Source organism: Morus notabilis, unplaced genomic scaffold, assembly GCF_000414095.1.
Source record: "Morus notabilis unplaced genomic scaffold, ASM41409v2 Scaffold697, whole genome shotgun sequence".
In the NCBI taxonomy this organism is placed as follows: domain Eukaryota; kingdom Viridiplantae; phylum Streptophyta; class Magnoliopsida; order Rosales; family Moraceae; genus Morus; species Morus notabilis.
This window is the reverse complement of record NW_010357121.1, coordinates 661,060-675,446: the sequence shown is the minus strand read 5'-3', so window position 1 is coordinate 675,446 and position 14,387 is coordinate 661,060. Positions and strand designations below refer to the sequence as shown.

At 31.5% G+C, this 14,387-nt stretch overlaps 2 protein-coding genes across 3 annotated transcripts; both read right to left on the bottom strand.

The window, feature by feature from the left end:
• Window positions 1-670: 670 nt before the first annotated feature.
• LOC112091717 lies at window positions 671-3,325 on the bottom strand. Its single transcript, XM_024165981.1, has 6 exons — window positions 2,996-3,325; window positions 2,797-2,908; window positions 2,447-2,616; window positions 1,393-1,672; window positions 1,122-1,291; window positions 671-933 (listed from the first exon to the last, which is right to left on the bottom strand). The coding sequence occupies exons 1-6, from the start codon at window positions 3,264-3,266 to the stop codon at window positions 785-787; spliced, it is 1,152 nt and encodes a 383-aa protein (XP_024021749.1). The 5' UTR covers window positions 3,267-3,325; the 3' UTR covers window positions 671-784.
• A 7,592-nt stretch (window positions 3,326-10,917) lies between these two features.
• On the bottom strand, window positions 10,918-14,123 carry LOC112091783 (MATH domain and coiled-coil domain-containing protein At3g58210-like). 2 transcript variants are annotated; one of them, XM_024166243.1, is made up of 6 exons: window positions 13,809-14,123; window positions 13,625-13,736; window positions 13,165-13,334; window positions 11,665-11,944; window positions 11,394-11,563; window positions 10,918-11,302 (listed from the first exon to the last, which is right to left on the bottom strand). In XM_024166243.1, the coding sequence occupies exons 1-6, from the start codon at window positions 14,074-14,076 to the stop codon at window positions 11,091-11,093; spliced, it is 1,212 nt and encodes a 403-aa protein (XP_024022011.1). In that variant the 5' UTR covers window positions 14,077-14,123; the 3' UTR covers window positions 10,918-11,090. The 2 variants fall into 2 exon arrangements, with proteins under 2 accessions (XP_024022011.1, XP_024022016.1); XM_024166248.1 differs by having other exon boundaries at window positions 10,918-11,239.
• Between the last annotated feature and the right edge of the window lie 264 nt (window positions 14,124-14,387).

Sequence of the window (14,387 nt, the reverse complement as noted above, 5' to 3'; positions counted from 1 at the left end):
TTTAATTTTTCCCTTACACTTTTGAAACGTGAGAAGAGAAATAAAAAAAGAAAAAAAGGGAGGAGTCCAGAGGGAACCCGCAACCCGTTGCATTTCAAGGTATTCGAGAAGTATAATTGTTGGTTTTCGATTACTGCAAATGTATACTTTAAAATACGGGTACAAAAGGGTAAGACCGTCTTTAATGTAAATGTTAATGATAATTATATATTTAACATCAAAAAGTTTGATATGTTATATTATTTTTATTTTTACTCCAATACATAATGTTATTTAAAATGCTAAATCTATTTTTTCTCATAATCATTATGTTTTGAAAGTTGTAAAAGTAAATTTTCATTTTTAAAATAACTAAAAAATGTAAAAATTGTAATGATTATATAAAAAGTAAACATTTCAACCAACAACAATCAAATGCTAAATTTCTCATATGCTATACATTATAGCAAAAAATTTCTCATATGCTATACAATGTAGTAAATTTGCTACAATGTATATCATATGAGAAATTTAACACAATAAATAGCATTGTATTGAAAAGTATTTTTTTACACTCAAATGTTAAGTTTGCAATTGAGACATCAATTATAGTATTGTATTGGAGATGCTCTAAAATAACTCAAAGAGAATACTCATTACCTTTTAGAATGGAGAAAATGCAGAGCATCCAGTCATAATAAGCTGTTTTACAACTTAAAAAGCAGTTTAAGAATATGTTTACAAGTCATAAGCTGAAGCATTAAGAAAATAAAAAAGGAGAAAACTAAAGAAAGCTAGTATTTTACTATTCTAGTGTAACTAAGCCAAGCACGTTAAGCTCTACCTCTATTTGGCATTTGTCATCCACCAGAAAACCATTTTCTAAATCTTTAAATTTGGCTTGAGACATGAAATCGCGGAAACCTCGAGCTGCAGATGATATCAATTTGCTATCTGAGAGAGAGAACAAAACTTGTAAACTTGTAAACTTCTTGTGAGAGCTATAACAATACCTAGTTAGCACTTGGATAAAATGAAAAATCTACGGGTTTATTATACTAGTTCTTGGTAAACTGGGACAAGAGAAAAGAAATGAAGGAAAAAAGAAAATGTGAATAATTGATAGTTGAGATATCACTCACCACTTCGTTCAACATGATTGCCTTTCTTTTGGTCTACCACGCGGAAAGTGTAATGCAGAAAGATTTTAGTGCCAAATGGAAGAGTTGAAGAATCCAATTTTACAGCCAAGGTAATATTGTTGTTCCTCTTGCCTTCCTCTTGGTATCCATTTGGATATAACAAAAACCTCCTGAGAGAGGACAAAATAGACCAAATCAATATCATAACAACGCGTATGCCGATTACCGAGTTTTACATAATATCGATAGACAAAGACGGACATTTTCATACCATTTGTAGTCTCCAGCAACAAATGGTTCGGTTTCATAACTTTGATATTTTGGTTTTGAAACATTATGGAAAGTCCAACCAATCTTGCAAGTCTGAGGATTGTTTATCATTGATAGACTCTCTGCTTTGGTTGTAGTTTTAACGACGAAGACCTCGACACCAAAACTGCAGGTGTCGTTGACAAGGTAACCATTTGAAGGATCATTAAAAGCTTCGAGATCGATGAATTTGACGATACCCCATTGTGTCTTCAGACAGTGGAATCGCCGTACTGTCACATCTGCATATTGCAAGTTTTGAGCGTCACAGAGTTACCAAGCATGCCCTGCTACCTAGTTGTGCAATGAACTTGATCTTAGCAGCATTTGTTCTTATGCTGAAGTGTACACTAACAGCAGGCTTACTAAACCATAAAGGAATATAATAGGAAAAGTAATGGGATTAGAAAGGAAAGTAAAGTAATAAGATTAAGGGTCATTCATTTCATTTCATGTGTTTACTTGACTATTAGATGGTGTAATGGCAAAGAACCATATTCCCTTTCTTATGTTTACTAAAATCAGGAATAGTAATTTATGAATGTAATCACAAAATGTCCTTTTACACAATTAAATAATTATTGATTATATAGTAATTCATTAAAGGTAGATAAGTAACTTTAGCATCCATTCCCTTTGACAAGTAATCAATAATAAAGGGTGCATGGATTGGTATTCCCTTTCCTCATTCTCCATATTGTGTAGGGCTCACTAAAAAGTGAATCACTCCTTACTTTTCCTTTCCCTTTGATGCAAAGTAAATATGCCCTTATGTGCTAATGCAAATGTAGAAGGTCCAGACTGAAACAAAAGTTTACAGATAGAGATTGCCGAAAAACAAATGCATCAAACACAGGACCGAAAGAAAAAAGAAAATGACAACTTTAGGAAGTCGAAGGTTAGTAGTCACATCTTTATCTTGCCATTAAGGTTGTCCATACATAACTGATTTAGAATGAGCTAAAGAAATCACTAGTAGATAAAAATAAAAATAAAAATTTGAAAGAAGAAGCTACCTTGAGGACTAACGTACTTGTCCCGAAGCTGATCGAATACGAAGAAATTGAAAATTGCATTAACTTCCCAACCAGCACGCAGAGAACTCGTATCCACCATTTCCAAGTAAATAGAAATATGGCCTTCCCCATCCTTGTTCTTGTCCCCAGTTGGGTAGATACACAAGTTCCTGCATTGAGGGAATGAAAATGATAATGACATAAATACTTCGGGAATTTCACATTTGTAAATTAATTGTCTACTGTAAATCTTGTGTGTTCTTACTTGTTTGCCTTTTTCTTTTCGTCGAATTGATGCTTTTGGTAACACTTTCATTACTAAAGAAACCAAGGGATCAAATGAAACATACCATTTGTAGCCTCCTGCTTCAAACTCCGAGCTGTATTTCTCTATTGAAGCTTTTGAGAGCAATGAGAAATTCTCAAATTTGAGCAAATGATGACTCGGCACAGCATCTCTTCCTTAAAAAATAATAATAATAATAACAATAATATTATTACTATTAAACTGTATACAGTAGGAGTAAAAAGAAAAGGGTTTTACTGTACCTTGAAGTGGAGCCGGAAAAGGGCCAATATTTGGCTGTTGCAACAACTTTGGTGAAGAAGGAGGAGAAGATATTTCAACGGTACTTTCTTTTTGGGGTGGTAAAGAATCCGTAGGAAGATTAGTGTGTGGTGGAGAACAAGGAGCAGTTTGAAATCCAGTGTCGTAATTGGGATTACGACATTCATCTGGAAAGAGATCGTCTTCGGAGAGGAATATTTTAGGAGGAAGAGGAGGCTTCTCCGGTGGTGATGATGGAGGAGGAGATGCCATTGACAATCACAGAGTTTAACAACAAGTCTTCACTCAAGTCAAGAGAGGTCCAATAGATGTTTCATTGTTTTGTCGTTTTTTATTTTGATCATTATCATAGAAAAATCCACTCGCTTCTACTCACAACTTTCTTACTTTTTTTTATTGGTGTTAATTTTTAACTGTTAAATTTAATTAAAATTATGTTAAATTAAAAAATATATAAAATGATTAATTTTTAATATAAATTTAATGATTAAAAAATACATAAACTAGAGAAATTATCTTCTTCCTTTTCTTCTCCGGTCACAAGTCTAAGGGACTTTTCCATGGTGAAACTTTTTCTTTGTTTGGATTTTTCTTGTTCCAGGTATTCCAAGTCTTGCTTTTATGTGGGCTTCTTTTTGTAGGGCCTACTTTTATGTGTTTTCCACTTTTCTATGCTTTACATGCTTTTGGCATAATCACCTGTTATATTCCACTTTTCTATGTTTTCTAATTTGTGAGACACTTTTACGTGTTTATTTTATAATTTATGAGAGATTTTTATGTGTGTTTTAATTTTAAATTTAGATTATATAATGTCTTTACAGCATGTGTAAATAGGTTGAGAAACATATTTTATCACTCATTTTATAAACATATTCAAAGTAGGCTCAGAATAGGTTTACACCACTCATTTATCACCCATTTCATAAATAGGTTTGAAATAGGTTAAAAAATAGTTTAATATGACCTATTAATCACTTATTTTATAAACGTGTTGGCAGGTAATCAACGGGTTGACACGACATGTTTACTTGTTTAATAAACGGGTTTGTCGTGTCGTGTCAACCCGTCAATATACATATCGTGTCTAAGTTTTGTATTTCGACATGATTAATAAACGGGTCGTGTTCGTGTCATGCCTATTCATGTCAACTGAGGAGGTCAGCACGATACGAACACAACCCGTCAACACAAATTATCATCCCTACTTCGAATAGTCAAACAGCTTAGATTTCTTGGCACTTAAGTCCCCACCTTTGTATTTTGTAGTTTTGGTAACCTGTTTACTTGGGATGAAGCCAAAAGACATTTGGTATTTTCATGTGTGTGTGTGTATATAAGGTACGTCTATTAACATCCTTTATTTTACTTTTTACACATTTTTAAACTACTCTCATTTTAATTGTTATATCTCTTATAAAATTATAAAAAGTCCATATTTTGCTTTTCACGACATGCACGTACTTTTAATACCTTTTCATGGGTAATTTTATTTTTCTACTTTCTTTTTCACATGTTGAATGTAGACAGATTTGGCCACTTCTAAATCATGGGTGCTTGTTAATCAATGATTCTTCGGATGAAAATATTCAATCTTGAAACTGGTGAGCATCTTTGTTATGCTACTCTTTTGAAAGTATGTTTACAAAGAAAAAAAATTATGGCGTCTATATTGCACTAAAAGTTGGAAACTTGCCTGCGATAACTGAGAGGGCAAATCTCTAGCAATGTCTTAACTTTCTGATTCTTTGGTTTTTACTGCGAAAGCGATATTTTTGCTCAATATAAGTTTTGAGTGGTGATTCTTTCGTACCCTTTTGTTGAATTTTCTTTATTATGAGAGCAAAATTGTAGTGTCGTTTGGCCTATAGAACTATACTAAGTACCCAAATTGGAATCGTGAAAATCAGCGGCCAATAAAGTCAGTAACGTTGGAATTGGAAGCAGAAAATGTTTTATATGCATGATAGCAGTGTCCTTAGAGCATGAAATTTGTGTCCATCTTGAATTCAAAACTTGTCAATAATCTGAGCCACAACCCACAGAGCACAAGAATAGATGTGCTGAAATCTAATATGTTAGAGCATCTCTAATATAAATGCTAATTATATATTTAGCATAAAAAAGAGTCTAATATATAGTATGTTATTTTCATTCTAATGTAGAATGTTATTTGAAATATTAAATATAATTTATTCATAATTATTAAGTTTCAAAAATTATAAAAGTAAATTTTTATGTTTAAAATAATTAAAATGAAAAAGTTGCAATTATTACATAAAAAAATAAACATTTCAACTAATAGCAATCAAACGCTAAATTTCTCATATGCTATATTTTGTGGGAAATTTGTGACAAAATATAGCATATAGAAAATCTGTAAAAGTATAGCAGAAAATGTTTTATATGCATGATAGCAGTGTCCTTAGAGCATGAAATTTGTGTCCAACTTGAATTCAAAACTTATCAATAATCTGAGCCATAGAGCAAAAGAATAGATGTGCTGAAATCTAGTATATTAAACCATCTCTAATGTAAATATTAATGCTAAATGTATTTTTAGCATAAAAAAGAGTGATATAGTATGTTATTTTCATTTTCATTTTAATGCATAATGCTATTTGAAATGTTAAATATATTTTTTCCATAATTATTAAGTTTTAAAAATTGTAAAAGTAAACTTTTATGTTTAAAATAATTAGAAATGTAAAAGTTATAATGATTACATGAAAAAGTAAGCATTTCAATCAAACGATAAATTTCTCATATGCTATATTTTGTGGGAAATTTGTGACAAAATATAGCATATAGAAAATCTGTAAAAGTATAGCAGAAAATGTTTTATATGCATGATAGCAGTGTCCTTAGAGCATGAAATTTGTGTCCAACTTGAATTCAAAACTTATCAATAATCTGAGCCATAGAGCAAAAGAATAGATGTGCTGAAATCTAGTATATTAAACCATCTCTAATGTAAATATTAATGCTAAATGTATTTTTAGCATAAAAAAGAGTGATATAGTATGTTATTTTCATTTTCATTTTAATGCATAATGCTATTTGAAATGTTAAATATATTTTTTCCATAATTATTAAGTTTTAAAAATTGTAAAAGTAAACTTTTATGTTTAAAATAATTAGAAATGTAAAAGTTATAATGATTACATGAAAAAGTAAGCATTTCAATCAAACGATAAATTTCTCATATGCTATATTTAGTGACAAATTTACAACAAAGTATAGTATAGAAAAAATTTAGCACAACAAATAACATTACATCAGAGATTTTTTTGCAATCAAATATTAAATTTACAATTGGCACATTAATTATAGCATTACATTGGAGATGCATAAATTTTTTTATTTTTTAATATAGGGTGTAATGAGTATTTTTTTTAAAAAAATAATGTCGTTAAAAGTAATTTTATTATTGAGAAATTTAGTAACAAAATTTTTTATTAAAAATAGTGTGGGAAGACGTACCCATAAATAAATAAATATATATATATATATATTACCTTTAAGATCCTTTATTTATGCTTTGAAGTGAATGTTGAAGATTAATGTAGTTTTGTTTTTGAAAAAGAAAGCAAGTAATATATGGTTGCATTGCATATAATGAGCAAAAAGTTTTTCATCTAAAACTAGCTTTTATCATGTGTTTTTTAAAAGTTCATCATATACTAAAATATATAAAAATTAATAAATACATTCACCAAAACTATTTTCTAAAGCATGTATCCACTAATATCATAACTATTGCTCAATATTGCGAATGATGTAAATTATTTTCTCCAAAAATTTTTCTTAAATTTGAATACCGGTATTTCTGTCAGGAACATCTACAGTAGGGTGAACTAATAGCTATCGGTAAGGGAAATAATAAAGACCGTTGGATTAAAAGTGTATGGTTTAAAAAAAAAAACCTTCCTTCTTTAACGAATTTGCAGACCCAATCCCTAATTTGCAAACCCATCTTTGATACCCCAACTTAATTTGCAGGCCCGCCAGTCACCACCTCTCGGCGTCGCAAGCCAGTTTCACCGGCATCATCCGGCACCAAAGCCCTTCGGCGGAAGCCCTTTTTTTTCGGCGGCGCCTGCAAGAAGACAGCGCCCGCTCACCTCTCTCGGACTGTAGTCCTCCCTCAACGACGCGCTGACATAATAGACCTTGTCACCGACTTTGTCAAGGGACCCGCTGATTAATGTACCTTGTAATGATTTTGTCCGTAGGGTTATGTGATCAGATTGCAGGAAGAGCAAAAAAAAAAAAAAAAGTTTTCTTGCGTGTGTGATGATTGGATCGCAATGGAGAAATAGTTGCTCTTTTGTGTTTCTCAGATCTCTGTTGTATGATGGAAGAAACAAAGTTGGTGAATGCACTTGTGAAAAAATGGATTTACCTTCTTTAATTTTCTAATTGATTCTTAAAGTTTCTAATTTGTTTGCAAGAGAAAGTGTTCAATTTTTACTTATTTCCCATGGGTATGATTTGTGTCTTTTTTTTTTTTTTCTAGTTTCAATTCTCATTTGGATTACTTTTGATCTTGTTTGATGTTGCCGGTCATAGTTTGTGGCGTATTTCTAGGGGCGGGTGGTAGCAATTGGAGCCGACATTCATCGCGAGAGTGGCAGGGCTTTGGAGATCAGCAGGTGCCGAGTACGATGGTAATAGCGGTGTCGATGGAAGACGTCGGGGCGTGGTAGAGGTTGGCGGCGCGTGTACCAGCAGCGAGATGTTATTGTGTTGTAATTATTTTTATAAGTTTTGTGTTAGAATTAGGTGTAAGAGGGACCACGTGCACCCTCACTCAGATTAATTATAGACCGTAGGCATGTCCCTATTTCTTTTGATATTAATATTGGGATTTTCTCTAATAAAACACTTTTTTTAGGTCTCGTTTATTTAATTAATTCGAGTTTATAATTTGAGTTTTACTATCATAAAAAACTTTTAGAAACAATTATATTTAAATTTTTTATTACAGTAAAAAATTATCATATAAAATCACATATAAACTCAAATTAAAAACACAATTCAACGAAGTAAACGAGTTATTAGACAATCTATGATTTGGTTGGAGGATTCAAACTATGATTTGAATCATGATTCATGCTTCGCTACAGTGTTTTTTCTCATAAAAAATACACGTAAATTGAAAATAATTCTAATCTCATCATTCTAATCCATGAACTAAACGTCTCCTAAAATTTCTCTCACGTTTGATTGAAATCGTGTCGGGTTACATTTGGAGGCTAAACCAATTTGTAATGTACCTTTTCATGTAATTTGTGTATGATTTTTGAAAGAATCCTACGTGGAGAAAAAAACACATTAAAAACAATAATTTTTTTTCTTTTTTACTACCTTCAGCTGAGTTCGAATGTTGGGCTCAAACCCAAATCCAGTTTTGAAACCCAAACGCCATTGTCGTCTCTGTCACCATCTGCCGGTCGTCCACTTCTGGGCTGCAGGATCGGATGGTGAGAAAATTACCCTAATTTCATTCCCATGCCCCTGAGAGAGAGAAAAAAAATCCTAATCCATTCCTGGCCCGTTCGATCCTTTGCCTTTTTTCTCTCGTTCTTTCAATGCCGTCATCGTATGCCAACCGCCAAACCTTTGCCGAGTCCTGGGGGAAACTTTTTCCAGCCATATTCATCTGCTTTTCTCTTTTTTTTTCTTATTTGCATTATTTTCAAGTTAAAATGAAAGATCCCATTTTTTATTGTTTTGATTTTTGAGCGGAATCTAAAGGACTGTAGTTGTTGATGTTTTTTAACTTTTAAAATTGGTTTGTGCTTTTTTTTTTGGTATTTCTTTGAAAACGTTGCCAATAGGAAGTGAAGAAGAGGAAGGGATGGAGATTGAGGAGGAAGAAAGAGAGAGGTGGTTCCCGCGGAAAAAGAAAATATCTGACCTCGAGCAAATATTAATCAATTCTTAAAATAAAGTGAGTCCCGTATAAAACAAATTGGCAGCCACACCGACTGTGATGAAGAGGCTTTACTCTTTCTTACTCTCTTTTTTTTTTAATAGATTTTAGACACCTTATTCCCACTATTATAGACACGAGGGGTACACGCGAAATATAGGTACCGTTCAATTCATAGATTTAAGTTTTTAATTTTAGTTAATGTGTGATTTTATGTGAGAGCTGTTCACTGTTAAAAAAAGTTAAATGTAATTTTTTATAAGTGTTTTTAACTGTAGTAAAATTAGAATTGAAAACTCGACAAAGCTATAAAGTTGGGGACCAAAGTGTCAAGAAATATTGGCAATTTGACCACTTTTTTCTTGCTAAGAAGCAACTTAAGGGAGGAGGGAAACAAAGCAAATTTTATGTTAGCGCTTAGCAGTAACAAAGTAGAAATTTTTGTAAGAGGAACTAATTATAACTGTCAAGAATTTAATCAAAATTAATTGTTTGGGTCCTAAAAATTGTCAGCAATGTGATTCCATGTCTTAAAATATTGCATATAATAACCACATTATGACGGTTACTAAAGATAATTTTCTCAATATATAAAAATAAAGTATCATTAATCAATTGATCTCTAATCCAATTGTGTGACTAATTCTTTACAATATTCATAATAATATATATATATATATATGTATATTTCATTAGCGGTAACAAGAAGTAGAGTTAATACTAATATTAAAAGTAGATAAACTAATACGTATGTGTTATTTATTCTAAGTGATGAAAGGCTTTAAAGTTTGGATTAATCGTATTTTTCAGAAAGTAGTATTGTTAGAGGTATTTTTATAGAAAGTAGTATTTTAAAAATTTTGGAGGTTTTAAGATGTATTTTTAATTTTTTAGGGGGACTATATATAATTTGCTATGTATACATATATACTTATAGATACATATAGGCCTTCATCTCTGTATGTTAGTTTAGGGATTCAAAAGTCAAGATTTTAAAATTTAGAAACCAAGTGCCAAGAGCTCAAAAATTTGGGACCCTTATTAATTCGTGGATTATGCATGGAATTGTAAGTTATTCATTGTTTATTCGTCGAAAAGAATCCTTAATATGTGGTGTACTGTGCATACTTATCTTGATTGCCAAGCTAATGACTTCTGTTTTCACTAATTCATCTTAACTTTTTGTTAGGCACCTTATTAATTCGTGGATTATGCATGGAATTGTAAGTTATTCATTGTTTGTTTACTTTATTTTACTTGTATTGCATTTTGACCTAGACTTGTAATTCTCAATTCTCTCCTATTTTAATTTTTCCCTTACACTTTTGAACGTGAGAAGAGAAATAAAAAAATAAATAAAAAAAAAAGGGTGGAGTCAAGGGGGAACCCGCAACCCGTTGGATTAAGGAAAAAGCTTTTTATCTTTCTGTACCTTGCATTTCAAGGTATTCGAGAAGTATAATTGTTGGTTTTCGATTACTGCAAATGTATACTTTAAAAATACGAGTACAAAAAGGTAAGACCATATCTAATACAAATGTTAATGATAATTATATATTTAACATAAAAAAATTTGACATATTATGTTATTTTTATTTTTACTTAATGCATAATACTATTTAAAATGCTAAATCTATTTTTTCTCATAATCATTATGTTTTGAAAGTTGTAAAAGTAAATTTTTATTTTTAAAATAACTAAAAAATGTAAAATTTGTAATGATTATATAAAAAGTAAACATTTCAATTAACAACAATCAAACGCCAAATTTCTTATATGCTTATACATTATAGCACAAAATTTCTCACATGATATACATTGTAGCAAATTTACTATAATGTATAGCATATGAGAAATTTAGCACAATAAATAGCATTGTATTGGAGAGTATTTTCTTACACTCAAATGTTAAGTTTGCAATTGACAAATCAATTATAGTATTAATGTAGTGGAGATGTTCTAAAATAACTCAAAGAGAATACCCAAGTATTACCTTTTAGAAGGGAGAAAATGCAGAGCATCCACTCATAATAAGCTATTTTACAACTTAAAAAGCAGTTTAAGAATATGTTTAGAAGTCCTAAGCTGAAGCATTAAGAAAATAAAAAAAGAGAAAACTAAAGAACGCTAGTATTTTACTATTCTAGTGTAACTAAGCCAAGCACCTTAAGCTCTACCTCTATTTCGCATTTGTCATCCACCAGAAAACCATTTTCTAAATCTTTAAATTTGGCTTGAGACATGAAATCGCGGAAACCTCGAGCAGCAGATGATATCAGTTTGCTATCTGAGAGAGGGAGAGAGAGAGAACAAATCCCAAAGACCAAAACTTGTAAACTTCTTGTGAGAGCTATAACAATACCTAGTTAGCACTTGGATAAAATGAAAAATCTACAGGAAAAAAGAAAATATGAATATTTTATAGTTGAGATATCACTCACCACTTCGTTCAACATCATTGCCTTTCTTTTGGTCTACCACGAGGAAAGTGTAATGCAGAAATATTTTAGTGCCAAATGGAAGAGTTGAAGAATCCAATTTTACAGCCAAGGTAATATTGTTGTTCCTCTTGCCTTCCTCTAGGTATCCATTTGGATATAACAAAAACCTCCTGAGAGAGGACAAAATAGACCAAATCAATATCATAACAATGCGTATGCCGATTACCGAGTTTTACATAATATCGATAGACAAAGACGGAGATTTCCATACCATTTGTAGTCTCCAGCAACAAATGGTTCGGTTTCATAACATTGACATTTTGTTTTTGAAACATTAGGGAAAGTCCAAGCAATCTTGCGAGTCAGAGGATTGTTTATCATTGATAGACTCTCTGCTTTGGTTGTAGTTTTAACGACGAAGACCTCGACACCGAAACTGCAGGTGTCGTTGACAAGGTAACCATTCGAAGGATCGTTAAAAGATTCCAGATCGATGAATTTGACGATACCCCATTGTGTCTTCAGACAGTGAAATCGCCGTACCGTCACATCTGCATATTGCAAGTTTTAAGTGTCACAGAGTTACCAAACATGCCCTGCTACCTAGTTGTGCAGTAAACTTGATCTTAGCAGCATTTGTTCTTATGCTGAAGTGTACACTAACAAACCGTAAAAGAATATAATGAGAAAGGTAATGGGATAAACTGTAATGGAATATATATAGAAAGGTAATGGGATTGAAAAAGAAAGTAAAGTAATAGGATTAAGACTTGACTATTAGATGGTGTAATGAGAAACAACCACATTCTCTTTCTTATGTTTACTAAAATTAGGAACAATAATTTATGAATGTAATCACAAAATATCCTTTTACACAATTAAATATCATTGATTGTATAGTAATTCATTAAAGGTAGATAAGTAACTTTAGCATTCATTCTCTTTGACAAAGAATCAATACTAAGGAGGTGCAAAGATTGGTATTCCCTTTCGTCATTTCTCATATTGTGTGAGGCTCACTAAATCTCCATTACTAATTTTGAGCCCTTTTGGATTTGCGTAAAAAAAGCTGTTTTGGCTTATTTAGTCAAACAACCGCTTTTGAACCATTTGGATGACCAACCTTAAAATGCTTTTAACTTTTTTAAGCACTTTTGGAACAAGGTATCTTCATAGTGCTTATGAAAAGCTTTTTTATTTACATTTTTAACCTTTTATTTGTGAATAACAAATTAAATATCTCATTTATATCATTTTATTATATTACTTTTCATAATAAGAAGTGTTTTTTATTTTTCTTATCTAAACAAGTTCAAAAACTCTTTTTAGATATAAAAACACTTTTTCATGCACTATCCAAACACTAATTAAAAAGTCTCAACTTATACTTATCTTCTTGTACTACTAGAAAACACAAGCACAAGCTATCCCAAACATGCCCTTTGTAAGAAAACACATTATTAGATGGGAAAGTGAGTCATTCCTTACTTTCTCTTTCCTTTTGATGCAAAGTAAACATGCCCTTATGTGATAATGCAAATGTAGAAGGTCCAGACTGAAACAAAAGTTTACAGATAGAGATTGCCAAAAAAACAAATGCAACAAACACAGGACCGAAAGAAAAAAGAAAATGACAACTTTAGGAAGTCGAAGGTTAGTAGTCACATCTTTATCTTGCCATTAAGGTTGTCCATACATGACTGATTTAGAATGAACTAAAGAAATCACTTGTATATAAAAATAAAAATAAAAATTTGAAAGAAGAAGCTACCTTGAGGACTAACGTACTTGTCCCGAAGCTGATCGAATACGAAGAAATTGAAAATTGCATTAACTTCCCAACCAGCATGCAGAGAACTCGTATCCAGCATTTCCAAGTAAATAGAAATATGGCCTTCCCCATCCTTGTTCTTGTCCCCAGTTGGGTAGATACACAAGTTCCTGCATTGGGGGTATGAAAATGATAATGACATAAATATCCTTGCTACAAATAATTAAGGAGAGCTAAATGCAATAACTCAACAATTTACAGAACTATTATCTTCTAAGATACTCAACTCTAATTATTTTTCGGATCATAGACAACAAGCAGATACTTTGGGAATTTCACATTTGTACATTAATTGTCTACTGTAAATCTTGTGTGTTCTTACTTGTTTTCTTTTCGTCGAATTGATGCTTTTGGTAACACTTTCATTACTAAAGCAACCAAGGGATCAAATGAAACATACCATTTGTAGCCTCCTGCTTCAAACTCCGAGCTGTATTTCTCTATTGAAGCTTTTGAGAGCAATGAGAAATTCTCAAATTTGAGCAAATGATGACTCGGCACAGCATCTCTTCCTTAAAAAAAAATAATAATAATAACAATAATATTATTACTATTAAACTGTTTAAAGTAGGGTTTTACTGTACCTTGAAGTGGAACCCGAAAAGGGCCTATATTTGGCTGTTGCAACAACTTTGATGAAGAAGGAGAAGATATTTCAACGGTACTTTCTTTTTGGGGTGGTAAAGAATCTGTAGGAAGATTAGTGTGTGGTGGAGAAGAAGGAGCAGTTCGAAATCCAGTGTCGTAATTGGGATTACGACATTCATCTGAAAAGAGATCATCTTCAGAGAGGAATATGTTAGGAGGAAGAGGAGGCTTCTCTGGTGGTGATGATGGAGGAGGAGATGCCATTGACAATCAGAGTTTTGACAACAAGTCTTCACTCAAGTCAAGTGAGGTCCAATAGATGTTAGGAGGTATATGTTTTGTCGTTTTTTATTTTGATCATTATCATAGAAAAATCCACTCGCTTCCACTTAAGACTTTCTTACTTTTTATTGATAGTACCGTTAGATTTAATTAAAATTATATTTAATTAAAAATATGTAAAATAAATTATTTTTAATATAAATTTAATGACCAAAAAATTTAAAAATTAGAAAGTGTATTTAGAACTCGTTTAAAAATAATTTTATTTTTTATATAAAAATAAAAATAAAAAT

Coding starts and splice junctions, on each gene's coding strand:
- LOC112091783 (XM_024166243.1), bottom strand. CDS start 14,076: ATGGCATCTCCTCCTCCATCATCACCACCAGAGAAGCCTCCTCTTCCT. Junction 13,335..13,624: donor GAAGCAGGAGGCTACAAATG/GTATGTTTCATT, acceptor CCCCCAATGCAG/GAACTTGTGTATCTACCCAA. Junction 11,945..13,164: donor CAAGTACGTTAGTCCTCAAG/GTAGCTTCTTCT, acceptor TGCAATATGCAG/ATGTGACGGTACGGCGATTT.
- LOC112091717 (XM_024165981.1), bottom strand. CDS start 3,266: ATGGCATCTCCTCCTCCATCATCACCACCGGAGAAGCCTCCTCTTCCT. Junction 2,617..2,796: donor GAAGCAGGAGGCTACAAATG/GTATGTTTCATT, acceptor CCCTCAATGCAG/GAACTTGTGTATCTACCCAA. Junction 1,673..2,446: donor CAAGTACGTTAGTCCTCAAG/GTAGCTTCTTCT, acceptor TGCAATATGCAG/ATGTGACAGTACGGCGATTC.